Below are 22,495 nucleotides of genomic sequence, written 5' to 3'. Positions count from 1 at the left end.
CCTTTTATACAATGAACTTACTAAATTGCATTTATGATATATTATATAATACTGAACTTTAACTCTCCGAAGTCAGGCATGAATAACATTGTATGAAATGTTGGGTCCTGAAATGTCTTTCTAAGAATGCTCACAACGTTGTCCTTCAAGCCACCAATTAAGGCGACGATTGTTAAAATGTTGTTGATGGTGGGTCTCTAAATGAAAGGTTTTCCCGTTCGGTCATACCGATGACGGCAGACGGAAATTATGAAAAAAAGAAACTGAAAAATTACCAGACATTCTATTTACATGTTAGAAAAGTATGATTTGGAAGCTGATTATGAGGCTCTCTCACACATACAAATCCATAATTCCGTCCAAGGAAGGTTGCAGATGTGACCTTCAAGAAGAAAATTTGAAACTAAAAAAACATGGCAGTAACTTAAATCGAGCCAGCTCTTCTCTTCCTGCCTTCACCTTTCTTCATCTTTATCCATTTACTGACAAGTGACAACATATCTGTTTTTGCGAAGCCAACAGCATAACATGGATTTTGGCCCATTGGATTTTTCAGATACAGGTCTTTCTATTTTTCTCAATGTAAACTTTGACTTTTATCTTGCTGCTTTGGTCATGCTTTAGAAACGGACAATTGGAAAACTCCAAACAGCTACCATCTTTTTCTCATGCTTCTGAATAAACAAAAGACTTTTTTACAGAGAGATCTCCGGCTACCGAATACGAAAAAGACCCTTACATGGCGATTGGGCAAGCATTCGTCACTTCTTTCTCTGTTTCCAACTTGATTTTCACATGCTCACATAGAACTTTTTTGGTAGGAGAGTGCCTCTCTTTCCTTCTACTCTGCTTTCCTGCTACGAGTTTTTTCCTCTGCTTCTAGACGTGCTTTATAAGATTTTTAGTGGGCATGCCGTTGGTGCATAGATTCTAACGTGCATCATGCTATTCTCTGCCACTTGTTTGGGATATCAGATGGAAAATAGAGCTGCGCATGGGAAACAAACTCATTACAGAGATAATTGCTTGATTTCTTCATCACAGAGATTTATTTACTTATTCTTTTCTAACTTTTTACATGCCATGGGGTTAAATTAGATTTAACTCAACCAGTCTGCTTTCACATGCATACACACACGCACCCCCAAGCGGCGCAAGGTCAATAAGCATGGTCGTACTTTTCATCTTCCTTAAATTATAAGCAAGATGGGTCAAATTTGTACTTTTCATCTTTTACCTAACCTTTAACTTTTACTGCTGGGAAACTTCAACCCGACGGTTTTCGTTGCAAAGAAAGTTTACCTAAGGTTGTAATGAAAGTCACTCGCGCCATAGAAAAAGTACAAATGGGAAACCCTTTTTGTAGTGGATATTATAGGATAATAGTCAAATCAGTTCTCAAAATGACAAAGAATAGTTTGGATTTCTTTTAGATAGAGAAATTTGATCTGGCAGAACACGAGAGCCTTAAGACTATGCGAGCCGAAGAAGCAACTCATCGGCGACGGCGAGAGGTTGGATGGGGAGGAAACTTCACCTTATTTTTGGAGGTATTCTCTCTCTTCCTACAGGATCTATTAACAGGTAAAGTATTGCACCTCCAAATCATAGTTTCCTTTTATCACAGTTCTATTAAAAAAGGAAGGAAAAATTTTCCTCTTCAAGAAAAAAGAAAACTGCTTTTGCCTTCAAAATAGAGATAATAATTTAGTTATCACTTTGAGGGGCATAGCTTAAATGGGTAGATTGGAACCCATGATACATTATAGTCAGGGATGAAGTGAGGATTTTTTTCATGAACAGCCCAAATAATCCAACCTTTGGATTCGGGTGGAACCAAACTGAACTCCAATCCAAACAATACATGGCACAACTTAAAATTTTTAATTTTTTCAATATTTTTTTTTTCAATTCGCTGAGGTGGGGCCATGGCCCATGATCATATCTCTACATTCCACCGCTGGTACCAACAACATTAAATCTTAGGGGCACTTCATCTCTCGCTTGGATGGACAGTAGGATAACTTCTAGCTCATCCAAAAATTTATTTGTGTAATAAAACTTATGCATCAGAAAATTTCTCCTTGAATTGAATCCCCCTCCAAATGAAGCTTGAATCTACATAAAACCGCTCGTCTTTTGGCAAAATAGCAACCGACATGCTCCAGATTTTTTTGGAGAAAAATACAAACTTAGAAAGGTAAGCGAATCTACTGTTAGTTTGCCAACACTTTTTTTTTTCTTTGAAAAAAAAAATCAATACATTTCTTTTTCCCAAGAAAGAACAACCTTGGCCAGCAGAGGCTCCTCCTTAAGAACCCCATCTATACGTTTACGTTTTAGATGCTGCTCCCCACCAAATTACTATCGTTCGTGCTTTTAGAAAAAGAAAAAAAGGTGGTCCTACACATTAGAAATTCGTCAAAAAGGTCAGATTGCTGGATCCTCCGGCTGCCATGGCGGTTCACACTGCAGTCCAAGCAACGAATCTTTAGTCGGCCCAGCCATGGATATCTTCTTAATGTTGTCAAGAAGAAGATTGCCTTCAAGAACAAAGGCGCTCTAGAAAGACAGAAAAAAGAATTATTGTGATGGTTGCCTGAGAGTGTTACTGTCACGTCAGGCTCACATAGGGAGAGGTGTAACATGCATTTGTCTTCCGCTTGTGTAGCAGAACCCACGATGCTTAGGAAAATGACTGATGTTGGTGGCCTTTTAATAGGAGGGAGGGAAAGCATGAGCATGTGAGAAACGATAAACAATTGAAGATGCTCAACTTTTCTCAGCAACTTGCAATTGAGGGAGCTCAAGGAGTTCCTCCTGCCCAAGTGGCCGGAGCCGAAGCTTCCTTCGCCTTAAAGCCTGTGTTTCTTCTTGTCAACCAGTGCATCGCTTCTCATCATTGACACAAGGAGCGTAATGTCTGTGCCATTCGAACACTTACTAGTCACTTGCCTAAGCCGGTGTACTAAAACCCCATGAACTCTAGCAACTTTTCTTTTTAAATGTCCATGCTGCACGCTGTTGGCACTAATTGAAGCGTGGCACCAACTTTAAAAAATTCAGTAAAAGACAGAACGCCATTGGCATGAAAATTATTGTTAGGCTGATTCAAGATTGTGGGTTTAACAAATATCGTTCTCGGGAAAGTATTAGAGAGGTTTTTTCGGGGTTTTTTTTTTTGGCAAAGTTGTCCACCTTAAAACCATCTCAATAATTTTTAAAAATTTATAAAAAAACCTTTAAAATTTTAAAAATTAAGAAATTTTTAATTCTAAAAAAAATCACGGTAAAATAGCGAGATTTTTGTTATGGAGAGATTTTCAAATGATTTTTTCCTGATTTTTTTTCCGTAAACATTTTAATTGGATGTACCTTGATGGGCTTCATTTTTTCTTTTGTTGAATTCTTATATATGAGAGTTGAGAACTGGATATTCCTTTAAGAGTTTCAGAAATTGATTTGTAGATTACATTTTCAATTTGCTAAACAAACAGTTTCAGCGGAAACACGGCTGCTGCTCAAAATTGGTGCCTGCACTAGTGTTTGTTTCTTTGTTGGTAATTTTAGTGCTGGTGTGCATATGTTGTCCAAGCGCATTCATGCGCCTGGTTTGTACAAATTTGAGCGGTATGTTAGGAAAAGGTGGAGTTGCTACCCGTACTCATATTTTCTTTGAAAAAAAAATGCCGTATTCGAACTTGTGTGACATAGCAAAAAAACATTTATATTGTGAATTTTTAAATCCTTATCGCATTATAGACAATATGTTGACAATTTTAATGTACGTGAATGTCATAATTCTTTTACTTATTTTTCGTCATGCCAGTTAGTTTTACGCCTGACGATAAACTTCTCTTTCTTTTGAGATTTTCTTTTTCCTGATAAAAAAGGATCTGAGACGAAAATGGCAAAGTAACATGGAGAAACAGATCAAAATTGAGAAAAGTATGAACAGTTTTAACCCTGGACTTAGCGCCTGGAAAGTTAATCTCAGTCCCACGCAACCCAGAGGTGGACGAAGATGATTTGCCTATTGTCAAGGTCATCACCATGACCTGCATCTCTGGCAGGTCAGCTCAAGTAGTACAGCCAGGTGGGCCACTGAAGACTGTTCACAGAAGATGCTCACATGTGCGGGACGAATTTTTTGAAATTTAATTCAGGAAAGCGACTGTAATAAACTAGCAATTACGAGAACATCGGATGCTTTACGATCAGTATTATACTCAGTTTAGAATAATGAATATTAGAAAGAAGATCAGCAAGAAAATCTTTGGAGAGACAGCAGGACCCCACATGGTCCAAAGCCAATTCCCCACAAGGCTACACTGTTTTAACCATGACGGAGAGATGTCAAGTATAGCAGGAAACTTGAGGACCAATCAGCCGCCAGATAGCACAGAAGATGGGGGAGAAAAACCAGAGATACTGCATAGCCTCAGGCCCTCAGATTGAGAACAGGATAAGAAAACCCACAGAAGACATAATGTATATCAGATAAATTACTTTAAATTCAACTCAATTAACTGATTTTACAGATAACTGTTTACATCTCAGTATTTCTGGATTGGAGAACCAGAGCCAACTCTCACAATTTTGAATCTTCTTCCACAATTTTTCTTCTTCCCTTTCTTTCTTTCTTTTTCTGGGTTTTGGCTGAACCCTTTAGGTACATACTGGGAAACGAATCTGAACACAACCACAACTAAACAAGAATACAAACCAGTTCTACCTAATACCCCATGAGAGATGAATGCCTATGTATAACGGAGAAAGAGTGCAAAAAAGGCTCGAGCAATCCAGAGAACTAAGGCGGGAAAAGAGAGGAAATTCTTACATGGGTACTTGCAGTACTACCTCGCTTGGCTAGAACAAGAAAGGCTTATTGTTCAGATGGAAAATTTTCTCACCTGTCTTCAGTAAATGTGAAGAATCGAACACCCAAATGGATATGTATTGCCATCCTTGAGCAATTGGTGTACATAATGAGCTTCTTGAGCTGAAACACTTTTTTCTAGGTGTCAACCATTTGAATTGCATCAGCTCACCTGCTCGCCAATCAGGTCAAGACCTACAAGGAGGAAGGAAATACCCTGGAAAAGCAGGAAATAGAAATGGATGCCCTGAGCCGACAACAAGCTTCGTGCAGACGCAGTGAGGAGAAGAAATGCTAGAGTTAGCTCTTTCATGTATATCTTATTGATCTTCTTTTTAGAAGGAGCTGATTTTCGCTCCTTCAGCTTGTTCAGCTCTGAAAGTTCACTCTCAGAAGCCCCCCGAGTAAGCTGCTGGTTCAAGTTCTTTGTCTCCCTCTCAGCTGCAGCCAGCAAGTCCGGCTCTGATGATCTACCAGCTTTTTTGGTTACTACCCATTCATAAGAACTGCCCAACTGGAACAACCCAGAAATCATTGCATTGAACTTGGTCACAGACATCGTGTTCTCAAAGAGAAGATAGGGAATAATGAAAGGAAAGGACCGGAGAGCAGGAAGAATGTTGAGGAATGACATGACAACAGGAACGTAACAGATCACCCATAAAGGTAATTCAGCTTCGGGTATGAACATGGTTAGAGGAAGAATAATGCAAAATAATGTGAAAGAATAGAAGGGAAGAATCAATTTCCTCAGAAGGAAAAAAAGAAAAATCAAGTTGCACTTCTTCCATATTGATATCTGCATTAAAAATGGAAGAAACATAAAGGTCTTAGAGAAACTATTTATCAAACTGATCAACCAAAACAAACACAACAATGGCGAGAAAGAAAACCTTGGAAGTTATGATGGCTGGGAGGCATAATCGGAAGAGCTGCATTGGGCCTGAGTGCCACCTGTGCTGCTGTTTACGGTATGCTTCATAAGATTCTGGAACTTCACAAAGGACCTTGCAACAAACGCAACCAGACATATAAGAACTAACTAATTCCCATGCCTAGAATTGCATCAGAAGCATAGAGTAAAGTGTAGTACTTTAACATCATTCAGGAAGATAAATTTCCATCCATTTAGATGGGCTCGAACAGCAATATCCATATCCTCCACAGTAGTTCTCTCAAGCCAACCACCGGATTCTTCAAGGGCTTTGATCCTCCACACACCCGCAGTCCCATTAAATCCAAAGAAGTTAAGAAAAACACCATTGACCTGCTGCTCAACCTCAAAGTGAAAACAGAGATTTATGTTCTGGAGGCGTGTTAGCAAGTTCTCATCACTGTTCACGAATGACCATCGTGCCTGAACCAACCCAAGTTGCGGATCATTCTACAAATAAGGGACACCTACAGTTAGAACTTAGAACTACTTGATAAATTTACAATGAAAACCGCAGAACATTTAATAGGCAACAGCGAACCTTAAAATATGGTATTGTCTGCTTAAGATAATCAGGATTTGGCTGGAAATCCGCATCAAAGATGGCAACAAATTCATAGGCCTTGACATAGTCGCAATTCATTGCGGACTTGAGATTACCAGCCTTGTAGCCAGTCCTTACCAAACGATGCCGGTAGACAATATTCACACCCCGTTGGCTCCATTTCATAACCTCCGCTCTGATCAGACACTGAATGCTATCATCATCTGAATCGTCAAGAACTTGAATCAACAACCGGTCCTTAGGCCAATCAATCTGGCAGACAGCGGAAATTGATTGCTCGTAGACCTGTGTCAATAAAGCTTCACAATCAGAACACAAAAGAAACAGAACTGCAGTGGTTAGCAAAAGTACAATTTGATTTTGCTCGAAGAATCTGTAGAAAGCTCAAAACCCCAAAACCGTTTTTACCATTAAACTATGGCCAAATGTAAAACCTGGAAATGTAAACTTTAGATCTATCACATTGACACTGAAATTCTTTAGTAATTCATATAAAAGGTTGTCTCTGGTGTTCAAAAGAATATATTAGAAAAATTATATACAAGGAGTGTAACTGCAACACTTGAGACAAACGGGCAATGCATAATGCATATGGGAAACAAAGAAGACTCCATTTCTTACCTCCCTTTCATTGCACATAGGAATCTGAACGAGAACCATAGGGTACTCATACCCAGGCTGCTCTACATCTTCAGATTTGAAGGGATCACCATCTATCCGAGGCTTAATCTTCTTATACTTGATCCAGAAGCAGCCAAGGCAAAGAACCATTCGATCTGCAGACTGAATAAGGAAGAGAATAACACAAAATTTTGAGAGCGCCAGAATGAGGGGAGCAATGTAGTCGGCCCGAAACGTCAACCATAACAAATAAGTTGCGTGCAGAAAGCCTTGGATCTCAGACACATCCAGCATATGCAAACTGGGCTTATAGAAATGCCAACCATTCAAGTGGGCGACCAATTCCAAAACCAGAAAAGCCAGAGAGATCACTAAGAAAGCTCTGATGAATCTAAAGAGCCTATTCTTATGTGGTTTCTCAGACTCCACCACCACTCCCTGTTGGAAGATTAAGCGCTTCTGAATTGTGCCAAGCAGCGCCCATAAGGCCATGGCCATCCAAGCGACGCAGCCGACAGCCCGGTGAGCCTTGAGAAGCAAGACCCAAGTAAACTGCTTCGCGTTCCTGCCGCGATCCTTCTCGGCCGAACGGAATGTGGCTTCAGGCCCATCCAGCTCGAGCACAGAGAAATTGGGGTTCTCCATTGTCACCACAACAGGAGTACCCTTCCTTGTCTCCTTAGACCACCAGTCTGGAAAATCAAAGCTTGGTGCCATTTTTCTTTCTCCCACTTCTCTCACTGCCCAGCAAACAAAATCCCCCCAGAATGCAAAAAAACGCAAGTTGCAGACCAGGAAGATCAGCCTACAACCAAGATCCCACTAGCATTACCCCTGCAAACCCCACCATTAACCACCAAACAGATCTCCCCTTTTCTTCTTCCACACTCTGCACCCTCAGGCACATTGGGCAAACAGAAAGTGGGGATGCCCAAGATTTCTCTGCAATGTCCCCCTCAACAAAACCCTAGAAGGAGCAAGTATTATACAGGCGATGAAACTCCAAAACCATGTGTATGCCAGTTCCACATCCATACAACGCCTTTAACTACATTACCATGCTGTAAAAGAGGTCAAAAAGAGCATCACCCACCGAGCCAAAAACTGTTTAAATGTAAAAGTAATTACTGCGTCAGCAAAAGACCCACTTAGAGGTTAAGCACAAGATTCGGATAATGTCTTTACAACCAGAGAAAGAAAGGGAGAAAGTAAAGAATGAGCAATGCGGATCCCCACTCACCTCGATCTTCGCCAAATTGTAGCTCCGAGAGAACCTCCTGCATCCCTGCCCCCTCTCTAAATACACAACAGAGTGGACTAGCAGAGAGCTTCTGCAACAGTGTCAATAGTTTAAAAAGAAAACTAAATGGCACGGTTTCCAAGAGTAATTAAAGTTAAAATATTGAATGATTATGGAGAGGGGCTTCATCAGATGTTACATGGTCATGCATACAATGGCTGCCATGTGTATGAACATGTGCCCTCCCATGCGTGAAAACAAAACGAGAGTTCACTATGGTAGTTTATTTGGTCCCACACAAAATTTTCTTCTTTTCCTTTTCCCTCATAATTGAAAAAGAATGGTGTTTCTTCCAGCCTAACCAGACTGTTAGACATGGCTTGAACTCCATGCTTTCAAAAATAGATTTTAATGTATCCAATAAGATAGATAGATGGGTAAACTTTAACGATCATTCTCGTGATTTCACTCTAAGAATTGTGCCAAGATCTTGAAAAATTATCATTTAGCTTGTATGTCAAACCAATGAAGAATCAAGGGAGAAAAGGAAAACTAGAAAGGTTAATCACAGAAACGAACTGAGCGGGGGACCAGGAACTCTGTGTGACAACGAAGCTCCCATTCATCACGATTATTGGCCAACTTGGTAGGCATAATGAAGGTGATGGGGCGTTAAGCTGCCATGGTAGATCCGTGGGGAGCTCCAGAGCCAGATGAAATGTCATTTTTGTTCACAAAATTACAAATGGAAAATTGCGGTCACTTCTCTGTGTGCAATTCATAGAGTGGGAAGCCCAAATGGATATTTGTGTCATTACAGGAGATCCTTCAGCCAGATCTCACGAGCACGGAGCACCAATGGACCGGCGATGGCATATTCCTCGGCAATTTCGCGGCACCTCTTAGAATATTCTTTAGGAATTTTTTCAAAACATACCCAAGGAATTGACAAAAGTTAAGAACACTGCTTAGATTCTATATTTTTTCCATGATTAATCGAGGATATTCATAGATTCAATAAAAATTCTTATTTTACCCTTTGAAAAAACTTGAGGAAATACATCTAAAATCTGCAAAATACATTTAAGCTATTCTTGCATAAGTTGCTAACGAATAACTAATCTAAATGAAGTTACGCAGCAAATCTTTATCATTTCCAAATCTTTAAGACTGTTTGAAAGTTCTTGTTCTTTAAACAGTATTTGATCATGTAAATTCTCGGCAGTCAAGGATCACCTACCTCTGGTTCTCTACTATGCCAACCAATGGTTAATTTAACGTAGCAGTAAAACGGTTCAAACCTCGATAGATTGGTAACTCAGTTAGCAGGTCGGGTATACAGTGGATGCCCAATTGGATCCAGATTCATATGAACTGAACAGTCCAAAAAGAAAAATCGAGTTAAGTGTGGGTAGGTTTGTTCAAATTTCTATACCGTTTTGGATTCGAATTTAGATATGAACAACATTTTGAATAGCTGGATCCAAAACCCGACCCACGAAAATGTGCCTTATAAATGGCATTAGAGATTGGTCAACGAGGCAATATAGATTTTAATTTTTTCTACAAACCTAATTGGCTCCACTGGGACCCATGTTGGTTAATAGATTAATATAATTAACCTCACCCAAGTTTTCCTAGGTAGTTTGATAACATGAACACTTTTTAAGTATCTTATAAATTTATCTTAAAGATTGGAGTAGGTTCCTGAAATAATAATTTTAATATTTGATGAACTTGTCTTAAGATTCATGAGATACTCACAAAATGTCTTTGCTGCTTAACAAACCTCTTTAAGTGCCCAACCTTATTTGAAAACCTACAACTTGTCTATCTGTTAAATATGTTGCTAATCAAACCTAAAATTTTTCTTACCAATCTCTTTTCTAGATCACATTTAATAAGAAGTTATAATTAACAATTACGCATGTTAATTGCTCATGATTCATTAAACATTAAAACTCCATCAATAATGTGACAAGCCCGAATTTATTTACGTCTACCTTTTCTTGAGAGCAGTCACATGCTCATGACACGCAGAACCGCTAAAAAGCAAAGTGCCGATTGCCAACTTTTGCTTAATGAGCATCTTTTTGGTAAATGATGATGAGATGAAACCTTTTCCTTGGGCGTATATATATATATATATATTAAAAAGAAGCTAAGGCCGCTGCCGATTAATCGCCTCGAAAGGGTCGCCGACAGTCCCGATTAAACGCGCCGACATCGACCTCTCAATTATTCGCCACCTCCAGTCCATCCCCCACTCACATGCAGCGCCCACCGGCGACGAGGCTTTTCCACGTGTCGCGTTCTCGCACGTCGGATCCCATCAACCCCCGGTGGGAGATGAACGGCCGAGAGAGTTTTCCCACGCTCTCCACCGTTTACGTTTGACCAACTTTTCCCGATTCTCGTGAAATCTGGGCTTCGGCTGCTGGTTTTACCGGTCGGTGGCGTCCTTTTCGTAGGAAAGAAATGGGACCTCTTCTTCTTAAAGCTGGTCTCTTTCTCACAGCAAGGACAAAGAAAGGAAATCTGGTGAACTCTTGGACTGAAAAGTGAGAATGCATTCCCATTCCCCTCTTCTCAAGAACAACAGTCAAGGGACTCGAAATGGGTATTTCCCGCTTAGCAGCCAGGTCTCCTCCCACGGCCTCAACTTCACTGAATTATTGCCATTTTCCCCGTCGAAGTAAGATAAAAGATTTAAGTATGGATCCCACGTCTGACCTAAGGTCCTTGGTTGTTGTAAATTTTACTGTGAATCTTTTGTTACATAAGCGAAAACATGCCACATCAGATCTATGACTTTCAAATCTTGGATAAGGGATTCCAAAACAAACTACCAAACTCTTGAGGACAGTAGCGGAGCTACACTGTGGCTGGTGTGTATATTGAAAAATCTCATTGCGATAAAACCATATCGGTTTTAGTCACATGCGACGTCCACGTCAAACTCGAATTAGATACTCAAAGTGCATCTCAACCAAAAAATTCCTAGCTCCATCGCTGGTTAAAAGCAGAAGAATGAGATAAAAGTATCATAAGAGGATAGGTAAAAATGCTCGTGATTCTATAAACCCAAATCATCTGTCGGTGTCTTCTTACGCCCTGTTTGATGTCAAGGTGAAATTTGTAAAGTTAGAGTTACCATGAAAAAAAATCCATGGTAAAAAGTTTGACCTCAAAAGGTTCGACTTTTTTGCAGGGTAAAATTACCTTTTTTCATCTAATAACTCATGATAATTTTTCATGTGTTTGATTTGAAAAGAAAAAACCACATAAAAACTTGCAATTTCCTTTATGCACATGCATCAAAAGGGGCCTTAGATTCCATCCGGATTTAGATTTTTCAACTTCAACACGACACTGAGTTCTCTTATACAGAAAGTAATTTCTCGCAGACAATCTTTTTCTTTGAGGAAAACCATCCTAACACTTCTTTGACATCAACAGATTGGTATACTGAATTTCCGGGCTTCATCTCCCAAGGAACATGATTATCAAGTGATCTGGCCTTTGAAAAACCTTTTTAAGTGATAAAACCCATGGTACTTTTTTCTATTTTATAAAGTAAAAAAGTACATTCTCACTATTGGCGTGTCAAATTTGTTCAAGTTGAACATCAATAAAACCCATGCTCCAAGTGGATAGAGCACTTGCCGGTGTCATAAACGAAAATGGAGAGGACAAAAAAGGAAAACCAGGTAGCATGTTGAAGGGATATATATATATATAGAGGTTGAGAATTGGAATGGGGAGAATTGACGCACTACCAATCAGTTTGAGTGTGGGTTGTCCACTCTGGACCTAAATCTTGCATTCAAGAATCTTGTCAGTGTGTTCGCTAGCATGCCCTGGCTCGTATTATTTTATAGTTGTCAAATAATAATAATAACAACAATAATAATAATAACAAAATTATTAATAAGGCTTCCTTATTATTTTTCCAACTCCTTATTTTCTTAGGAAAAGTGAGACCATGTTCTCCTTCACGGGAAAATAATTTCTTTGTATCGGCTTCGCTTTCTCGGACAAGCGAGAAGCATTTGTTTTCTTCTTCTCAAAAGCGAAGAATTTTACCAATTTGTTTGGGAGTACTAATGTTTTCCCTTAACAAGTGAAACAAACTTCTTTTTGTACTTAAGTATTGGTTTGGTCAATAAATTTTTAGGGAGATTCCCCATGCATAGGATTTCTCCTGAATAGAGGAAGAGCCAGAATTTTAATCTTGATGAGCAATTGGTAAAGGGGTTGTTATGTTTTTTTTTTCAATTCTCACAAGAAAATTTCAAAATTTTATGCATGTAAAGTTTAAATTTTCCAAGCCTGAGGAGGCGACACGACCCCACCGGCCCCCCTTGCTTCTGCCTCTGCCCCTGAACAAGTGAAACAAACAACGTGGTGAGAAAGCGGCAGGAAGACATACTCGATTGAATGCGAAAGCTCTGTTTTTCCTATGCCCCACTTTCCCCTGCACAAGGAGCAAAATTTTCTCATGCACATCCCCTTCGAAAATGGTAGCCTTACCATCTGCCAGCATGCAAAAACGGCTTCCTGATAAGAGCTATATTAACCAATATAGTTAACGATAATCAGGCGCGACAGAAGCGCCCCTTACGCCCCAAAATGACATTTTGAAAAAGAAAAGTAGAAAATGATAATCCGTTCGGATTCAAATACGGATTCAGATCAGATTCATTTTTAGACAAATATTCAATATCTAATGCTATTAAATTTTAAAAGTTGACAAAATCCGGTTCAAAATTCAGACTCGGATTGTAAAACAGATTTCAGACTCGGATATGACTTTTCTTTACTTAAATTCGAATCCGAATATGTGAATATCATAAAAAGCGGGTATGATTAAGGATATATCTTATCTGAATCGGATTAGTTGACATTTCTATTTGTGGTTAACTATAAAGATGGGAGTCAAGACCCAAAAGTACATCTCAGGTGGACTTTAGTAGTATGACATCTGTGTTTGGAAAGAAAGAAGCAACTGAATATACAGAAAGAGGTCAGCATTAACATTTATGACCATCTTGAGCTTTTTTTTTTTGGCTAATATCAAAGTACTTTTATATTTAGGTAAGATGGGTTTAGGCTGCTCCGAAGACTACAGTTTCTACCCAACCTCTCGCTCTTAAGGTACGCAGTTTTTTTTTTGTGTCTCGAGATGTCACTCTGTCGTGCTTCAACTTGCATATCAATGACCTCCTTTGTAGTACAGAGAGTTAAATATTTTAAGAGTTTAAAACAAAAACTAACTGCCTTCTAGCTCCCATTCCTTGGAGCGCCAACCCCTCAAAAACAGTAAATTTATTGTAAAAATTCTACAAGCCTTGTCACTAAATCCTGACATTACTTATTATAAATGTGGGATATTATGCTAGTCGGATTTGAATTCAGTTTCTTAAAATAAGGATCCAAATGAGTCTGCTGGATAGAATTCGATTAAGACAAATTCGGCAAAAGACTAGATCGGACCCGACCCGTTTACGTACCTAAATCCAGCCTCATGCTGAGATGTTATTTATGTCCCCCACGTTAAATGTGCGGAAAAGTTCATAGGAAAAACGGTAAGGGAAAAGATGAGAAAAGCTTTAATTGGCTGGGAAAACTTTTCCGTGGCACTTCGAATTGTCTCCTTTTATTTTTCTGCCCCCACTTTGGAAAATTGAACATGTGGGTCCACCCACCGACACTCCAAGTTCACGTTATCCATGAGACTGCCATTTATTATATTTGTGAAGGAGCATTTTTTTATTTTATTTTATTTTTTTTTGGTAATTTGGAGTTTTTGTCCATAAAATAACCCTACTAGTGAGCTAAATTATTAATTTGGCACGCTTGGAGACGCACGTGCCCTCTCATGTGCTTGCCCCCAAGTTGGGCAACAAGAGAGGGTCAGCGACAAATGGACCATGCGGGGCTCTTCCATATAGAAGTTGTAAAATTATGAAATTATATCGTTTAAATTGGTCCACATGTCGACCATGGGCATTTTGGGCATTTCACACAAGTAACATTTTGAAGAAAAAAAATATATGTAAATATCACATGAATTTTAAAAAGGGATCTCATGTTTCTTCTTTTTTGGATAAAAAAGATCCAAGCCACAAATTTTTCACAATTATGGAGTAGGTTCATGTGCTTAGCCTACCACCCAAGTACAAAGTTGTTGAGGGCAAACTTGCGGGGAAAGACGGGTTAGTGTCTGCCTCCCGTCAAATGTTATCCTGTCTTCTTCGAAATATACAATATGTTCTAGAGTTATTAAAGGGTTGTTTGAGACAGTTACTTACTATTTCATAAATCTGACTATGAAAATAATCATATTCTGGATAAATAATTTCTAAAGTGTCATACTGTGTGAGTATTTTAAAATCTGCCCATAGATTGTAGTGTTCCTTGAATCTTGAAGTAGATTCATGAAACACTTTTGTAGTAATGTTCCTGCTAGCAAATTCATAGAACACTTGTCCGAAGTTTTGGATAGATTCAATTGAAACATTAATATACTACTTCAGGTATCTGTCCAAAGATTTCGATAGATTCATGGAACATTGTAGCTAAGCATTTCATAAACTTAGCTCAATCTCATGAAACAATATGTTATTTTCTTATTGCCAAAACATTACGTGAATGTTTCATGAATCTGCCTAAAAAATTAAGGTAGATTCATGCAACATTAGGAAAAATTCGTGGAAAACTCACATGATGTTCGTACTGCCAAAGAACTTCCAAAGGTTATTTGTCTTATGAACACTTCATGAATAATCCATGAATTCGTTCAAAAGAATAGGATATATTTATGAAATGGCAGATTCACAAAACAGTCATGTTTAATAGTCCATAAGAAGTTAATTGGTAACAATAATATGATGTTACTATTTGTGTATCAATTGTAAAAATTATCATAGATTCATGGTATAATTTTTAAAGTGTTTAATGAACCTGTCCCAATTCTTGGAGCAGATACATATTAAAGTGTTTGATGAACCTGCCCCAATTCTTGGAGCAAATAAATACGTCAGTCAGATCCTATTGCTATTGCCAAACAAGTCCTAAGTAGTGAACATTTTGACTGAAGTTATGAGCTCCCAATCTTATCACCTTTTGACATTCAGCTTTCATTTGCTGTTCTTTACAAAACCTTAGTGATTAAGCGGCACCAACCTTGCTCAAAACTGTATTAAAATGTTCAGCTATGACCAGCTAAGGTTGGCATTTTAAAAAGGGAATATAAATCATGAAAACCATAGCATGAGACTCAAGTGTATAATACTTTTAGATTGTGTTTGATTTCCTGCGGTGATCTCAGATCCATAGATTTAAGATCGGACCAACCTCATTCTCCTCACCCCCTCCTCAAAAAAAAAAAAACCCGACCTTAAATTCATGATTTTTAATATGTAGCATGAAGTTAAAATCCATGTTACTAAGATCCTTCTACACCTTTTTATACAGTCTTGGATCTCAAACATAACTTTACATATTCAACATGACTCTAATACGACTAACTTGTTTTGAACTTGTCGTGTCATCTAAGTTTATCTCTCATAGGTTCGGTCCACTGAGTTGCCATGTCCATCTAATTTTCGCCGTCGAAAATTTGTTGTGAGAAAAATAATAGCTCATAAAGAAACATGAGGCCCTGTCATGGGATTAGTTACAAAATGACAGGCGCTACGTGAATTTTTGTATACATTTTCCCTTGAATGGATTTGATAGTGGGCAGTTTTGGTGGGTCGCTGTTCTTGGGACCATGACCCAAATTTTAAGGGCACAGACCCAAAGTGCCCTGTCAAGGATTGCATGTGAAGAGGATATGACATTAATGAGCTCTACAAGAACCATGTGTCCACAATTTAATTTAATTTATAAGCAATTATTAGCTGGGAATATTGCAACTGAGTTGGCTTCGGATCATCAGATACAAATAAAATCTGATTCAGTACGGTCCCAAAAGGCAAAACTCATACCTCAAGTATCCTTTACCACCCCTATAATCAATTAACCTTATGTTAGTGACACACCGATGAAGAGTGTGTTTGAAAGATCCAACAGTACAAATCTGAATTCATGGCGTTTCATATCATAGTTCGTGTCAAATCTTGAATTGCATTTGAGTTCAATACGATTTTGGTTATGCAACATCTTACTTTACAAAGTTTAGTTTCATATCTAAAATGATGAGGAATCTTAAGCCATTTGTAAAGAAAATTGTTAAGTGATTGATTATTTTGGTTCATAACTTTCTTTTCAATTAAAACTGAAGCAGTTAAGGGGTAGATTGAGGTCTGTTAAGGGGTAGATTGGGGTCTGTCTTACCAAGAAGCCCAAGCCCGATGCACAATGATACAAAAATGGTTCAATACCCGAACTTGGGGTCCCTCATGCATGGACAAGTGTACCATGAGGAAGAGTGAATTGTAATAGTCTACCTGAAAAAGTTTAGTCTTGTGAGGAATCTTGAATGATTTGTAACATAGGCTTATTAAGTGATTGATTGTCCTTGTCAGGGACTGACTTTGTTAAGCCTTATTTGGCCCGCACACCACCAAAGGTTTTCCAAGCCTTTGGTCAACCTTAACTTAATTTTAATGTAGCGTAAGCTTTCATCAATCTCATACGACACACCATCAGCAAGCAGTGACCATGAGCTCCTGTCAGAACACCGTCACTCCTTCAAGTGCCTATCTATTTTCATACGAAATCTGGATAGGGGTAGACTTTCATTGAGAGGAAGTCCCCAGCCGAAACCAATTGCCGACTATATGCTATTAAGCAAGACGGCTGATCATCACCCTACTCGACGATGAGCTTTCACTTGCTTGCCCCCGCATAACTCTACGTGGTTGTGGACACAACATATGCATCCATCAAAAAAATTGCCCCTAACCCACACACACCCCATTAGCGCATGTTAAAAAATCTTAACTATAGTTAACAGCGAGAGGTTTTGTGCTCTATAACGTAAAGTTGCTGGAACATCTGTGAATATGGAACTAGCAGGCAAAATGAGGGTATTCATTTATATTCTTGATCGCAACAAAAAGCTTCTTTTCTAAGTTGTGATTTTTCATTCTAATGAAAGGCAAACATGCTTGAAATGACCATGCCTAATTAGGGTCTTACAGTATATCACGTCGGAATTCTCGAGTTGCTTTGTTATTTTACTAGACATTTAGAAAATAATACTTTATGAAATCATTCATTATTTTATTGCAGGTGAAGATCAGAAGATGCAAATCCAGCAATGAGATTGTCCACAACAATCGATTTTTCATTGTTAAGAAACAAAAAAAAAAGATGAATTAGAAGACAAGTCGGCAGTGACGTCATTCTATACTTTTGAGGTCAATTGATAAACTAGAGAAAGCTACACATCAAAGGCCGAAGCTTTACAAGCAATGAACCCCACTTTCGATGATGAAACGGGTCTGGATCTCGGCCCCCACCAACCAGGTGAGACACCCAAATGGAGATGAGATGGTAAAAGACAAGGCTGGCTTTTGACATGAGTGGAAAAATGGCGTCTGGGATCCAATTCCTTCCCTATGCAGAGAGGGATTGTTCTTTACGTGAGAAGAAGAAGAGTTCTCTCTCTCTCTCTCTCTCTCTCTCTCTCTCTAATATTTTTATTCGTCTTTAAGATCCGCATCGTTGTCTTTCTCTGGACGCATTATATGTGAGCAATCAAGGAAGCGTGTGTATATATACTGTTAAAAATATCACACACACACACGCAGATATGTATATATATATATATCTATAATGTAATTGTGATGCATGTAGACTTCATTATGGAGTTTCTCTTGGAGTTTGACCATGTAAAGGTGTTCCACATCGAATAATATTATATAATAAAAAGTACTTGCATTACCTGATTACAGCACGTGAATTTAAGATATTTTATACATACATATTCAGTCTTCAAATTAATTTCTTATTCTTTTACTAGAAAAGATATTGTGATTCTCCATGCTTACGAATAATTGGGATCTTGGATTTTCTTTATGGCTTTTAAAGCATGGCTTTATTATTATACCATGCTCCAATTCGTAGTTTTAAGTTGGGAAAAAGAAAGCAGTTCAGGTGTCAATTATTCACAAATGGAGCATATCAAATTGCAAAAAAAATAAAAAAAAATGAAAATTAGTAATTCAGCAACAAAACATGTACGGATTTGTATGTATGTATTTTTATTGGCAAATGGGATTAAAAAGACCTCCACTACATTCAGAACGGCGTTTTTTTGGTGCAATATTTATGCATTGATGTCATGTGGGCAGTTAATATTTTTTGTTCTCATAGGTCTCACTAATGGGGTAAATCAAAATTATAAGTATATGAATAATAAGCATAGAAAATAAGAGAAAAAAAAATCTTGACAGCTCAAGAAAGTTCAAGTTAAGGTTTTCCTTAGATCCAAAGGGGTTGGGTTACTATTTTGACCACTGCGGTTGGATGGGAACCTTCGAGCCAAAGGTCCCGTTTGTAACACGTTTTGTATTGAAGATTGTGACTTGTGAGGATAGTTGTCTTAGTTTTAACCTTTTTAAAGTTGAAGCCGAAATTGCCAAGAGGCGGGTTGAAATTCGTCGAGCCAAGGGTCTGAACCTAGAACATTAGCTTGTATAACTGGTTGACACCCATGGCACTCGAACTAGCAACTACCCAGTAACCTGAGTCGGTGGGCGAAACAAGTCAGAACTACTATTCCGATCGCACTATGTGACCTGGTTCAGATTTGATTTTCACTTTTGAAATCTTTCCCCAAGAGAAAGAGAGACTGGGCCATGGATCCCTTCACCTACTTTAGGAGCAGCAAAGCACTAGAATGGAGATGGTGCTTCTCGCTTTAGCCTTTCTTTTAAGATGCGATTTTCTCCGGGACAGTGTTCTGCGGAAAACGATGGGCCCTGGTCATGGATGCCATTAATTTCAATAGATGCTCAGTTGAATGGCCGTCGCTTGGTTACTGCTTCGTCACACTTGTACAGGACAGCGACAACTTGAAGAGCAACTCTTTTAGCTTTTCCATCTTTCGATCTCTTTCTTTCAAATGGCGCGAGAACCTTGCCAAGGGTTCTTAAAAGAAAGAAGCAAGGAAAGAAAAGGAAAAGGCCTTAACTGTACAGGAAGCGTGAGCTCGGTGGCGAGATGCCTGCAGAGATCTGCCCACTTTCACGGGAACAAATAAATGATGCACCATCAGACCGGTGATATTTCTGCACTCCACTTATGATGCTCGGTTACCCACAAGGGCTCTGGATTCTCTTTTTCTTTCCTTTTTTTTCTTCCCCTTTTTTCATTACAGAAACAAAAGGAACCGTGTATTTTAAGTAGTGAAATGTAGTCGCAATGTTAACAGCATTAAAGGTGAACGTTGTGTTCTTGAAACATGTTCTTAGCATGTCCTTGGGCCCTTTTGATAGGGAGAACAATGTGTTCTTGAAACTCATATTCTTAAAGTATGCATTCCAATAACATCATTTTTTTATTCTAAGAAATATGATATGATTATGCCATTGTTGGATATAAAAACACCATTCTATCATCCCATGTTTTTTTTGTTTGAAATAATAATGTGATTATATTCTTATAACATTTATTTTTAGAACACAGTGTTCTCCTTATAAAATACCTTTTAAAGGCCGATATATGCATGTGATTTGGCTTACTACAAAAAACGACATTTATGGGTTGTGAACTTTAACTTATTTTGTAACAGCCCAAACCTGGCCACGATATCAAACCCCAGTAAGGTGTAAACTTAGGTAAGTTAAAATTTTCCAAGTGAGAGAAAAAGTAGCATTTAGTTTATGGAACATGTATTGTTTTCCGTAAGCTTAGATGGTGGTCGGAATACTTTTCCCGGCGAACAAGGGAGCACTTAGTGTTCGCGTTGAGGAACAACCATGAACACATCATAATTAGCCAAAAAAAGTTCATCTATATTTTGGATAGATTGGTAGATCTAATGACAAGTCCGATTAAACTCGGTGATTTTTCCGGCCATCTGAAGCATGCGATGCTTGGTCTGAAGCAAGAAATACCATTATTTATTCGGCAGTGAAGTGCGTGTTCATGTGGCCATGGCTCAGAACAAATGGAACTGTTTTTAATTTACCAGAACCAAGTTCTCATGTTATGCATCAGGATTAGTATTCTGACAGACTTAGTTGTTCGCTTTTATTAAAGCACATCTGCCATGATTCCCTGCTGTCATAAAAACGTAGTAAAAGCTTGCTCCTACTTATCCTCAACCTCGACCAAATATAGATCTCACATAAACTTTGATTAAAGAAACAGAAATCCTTTTTTCTATTGTTTGGGGTTTTTGGATCCATTCCTTTCTTTATCCCATCTCCGAAGCCTTGAACCATTGAGTTCTCTTAAAAAGATTCCTCTGCAACTTTTTGACGTGTGCTTCAATTATTGTGAGGCAGTGACATCTTAGTGGAAAGTTTAGAAATGATAAAAGATCAATTTATTTGCATCTACTGAGACTTTTATTAAATTTTTAACTTTGGTGGTCAGGGTTCTCACAAAGTACATTAATTTCTTCAACATCCATGTATCCTTTTCTTTTCTGTCTTTCTTATAACATGAAACTCTTTTAAGGACCACACGATTTAATGGGGGACTGTCCGCTAACGGTAGGAGATGTACCGCCTATCTTATGATTAATTACTTGACGTTTATTGAGAAGGTAAAGTTTTCAACACAATAGAAGTACGTATCCAAAGTTTTACTATTACTTTCATGGTAACTTATCCTTCAATCTACGAAACGCACTTCTGTTTTCAACCATCCAGGTGGTAGAGGATGGTGGTAAAAACATATAGTTACTGAACCACTCAAAACCATGTGAGGTTTTCACCTACTTCCTCCATCGCCACCATGAAAAATCTCCCTTTCACTTCAACCTTACGTAGGTGGAAGGAAGAAAGCATGCCCTCAACATTCAGTACAGTCGGCTATTGTTGTATCCGTATCGGGGCCGCAGCGTCTCGCTGAATAATATGGCATATCATTCAATAAGCAATGCAGTCACGTATTGGCCCGTATCGGATGGTTTCGTTATTATTATATTACAAAGATAATTTAGAGCAATTTAAAATAATTCAAATATTTATTTGCGATACTATGCTTGTCGACCAAACATGATTTTGTCGATGGGACCGTATCGTATTGACCGATACTTGATAACGACAGTATTGCAATCCAAAGGTGATGGCTTGTTCCCAGATGTGGAGAACGAACTATCTATACTGTCGCCTGAGAGCAAGCACCACGGAAGGGGATGTGAAGGGTGTCGGAGGTGAACTGATCAGAACAAGTTCCAATTCCAAGACTGTTTGTTCTGCCCTCGGAGTTCTTCCATCTTGTTGGCCTCGCAGACTTACGGTAGTTGAAGCTCACTCTTAGGGGTTAAGTCCATTGAATACTAGTTTGGCCACTGGGGCCGCTTGGTCATTATAAAAGAAATACAATAAAATAGAGGAAAATACGGACAACTAGTCAATTTTTGATATATTGATAAATTCATACCTAAAATTTCACAGATTACAAATAATCACTTATTTAACAAATTAATCGCAAACATACTTCATGAAAGAAAAAAAACAAAGACATTTGAAATGATCATTTTATCCCTAATAAAAGTAAAGTACACTTAGATCAGGACTTTTCACGGTCGACATTGTGGACATTTCAACTTAAACAATATAGTTTGTAAACTTTTCTTTCTTGAAGATGCTTTTTCCTTTTATTATGAGTTAAAATAGCCATTGAATATGTTTTGATGCTTCTCATTCATGAACCATGTGTTTGTAATTTCTTAAACATTATGCAGTTCTTTGCAATCATGTCAAAAGTTGAATAGTTAGTTGCAAATTCTCCAAAATAAACGAATTAATTCAAGAATAGAAACATGAATTTGTACTGGTGTTTGCTTTGATTTGACGAGTGGAAACCGTTGGGAGTGTAATTCAGTTTTTAGAGCACTGCAATGGCAGAACTGCCCAAGGCGGCCAACGCCGTTCGCGCAGGAACACATTTTCCTTTCTTAATAACAGGCAACATGAAGTTAGGAAGAAGGCTATCAGTCTATGGCAGCATGTCGACTACAGAATTCTTAACGTTTTTCAATTTAAGATGTTTCGGGTCCTCTTAAATGCAGTGTATGAAGCTGTTATTGGCAAACTGAGACGCATCCAGACGATAAACTTGAAG

General features: G+C 38.4%; 1 protein-coding gene across 1 annotated transcript; it reads right to left on the bottom strand.

Moving 5' to 3' along the window:
- Nucleotides 1–4,492: 4,492 nt before the first annotated feature.
- On the bottom strand, nt 4,493–8,343 carry LOC116253033 (probable xyloglucan glycosyltransferase 5). The gene is made up of 6 exons (XM_031627747.2): nt 8,240–8,343; nt 7,000–8,103; nt 6,355–6,663; nt 5,973–6,263; nt 5,773–5,886; nt 4,493–5,678 (listed from the first exon to the last, which is right to left on the bottom strand). Exons 2-6 carry the CDS (start codon nt 7,714–7,716, stop codon nt 5,043–5,045), a joined length of 2,067 nt encoding a protein of 688 aa, XP_031483607.1. The 5' UTR covers nt 7,717–8,103; nt 8,240–8,343; the 3' UTR covers nt 4,493–5,042.
- Nucleotides 8,344–22,495: the final 14,152 nt, after the last annotated feature.

The sequence above is a fragment of the Nymphaea colorata genome, chromosome 4 (genome assembly GCF_008831285.2).
Source record: "Nymphaea colorata isolate Beijing-Zhang1983 chromosome 4, ASM883128v2, whole genome shotgun sequence".
Classification (NCBI taxonomy): Eukaryota; Viridiplantae; Streptophyta; class Magnoliopsida; order Nymphaeales; family Nymphaeaceae; genus Nymphaea; species Nymphaea colorata.
This window is presented reverse-complemented; position numbering and strand designations above follow the sequence as displayed.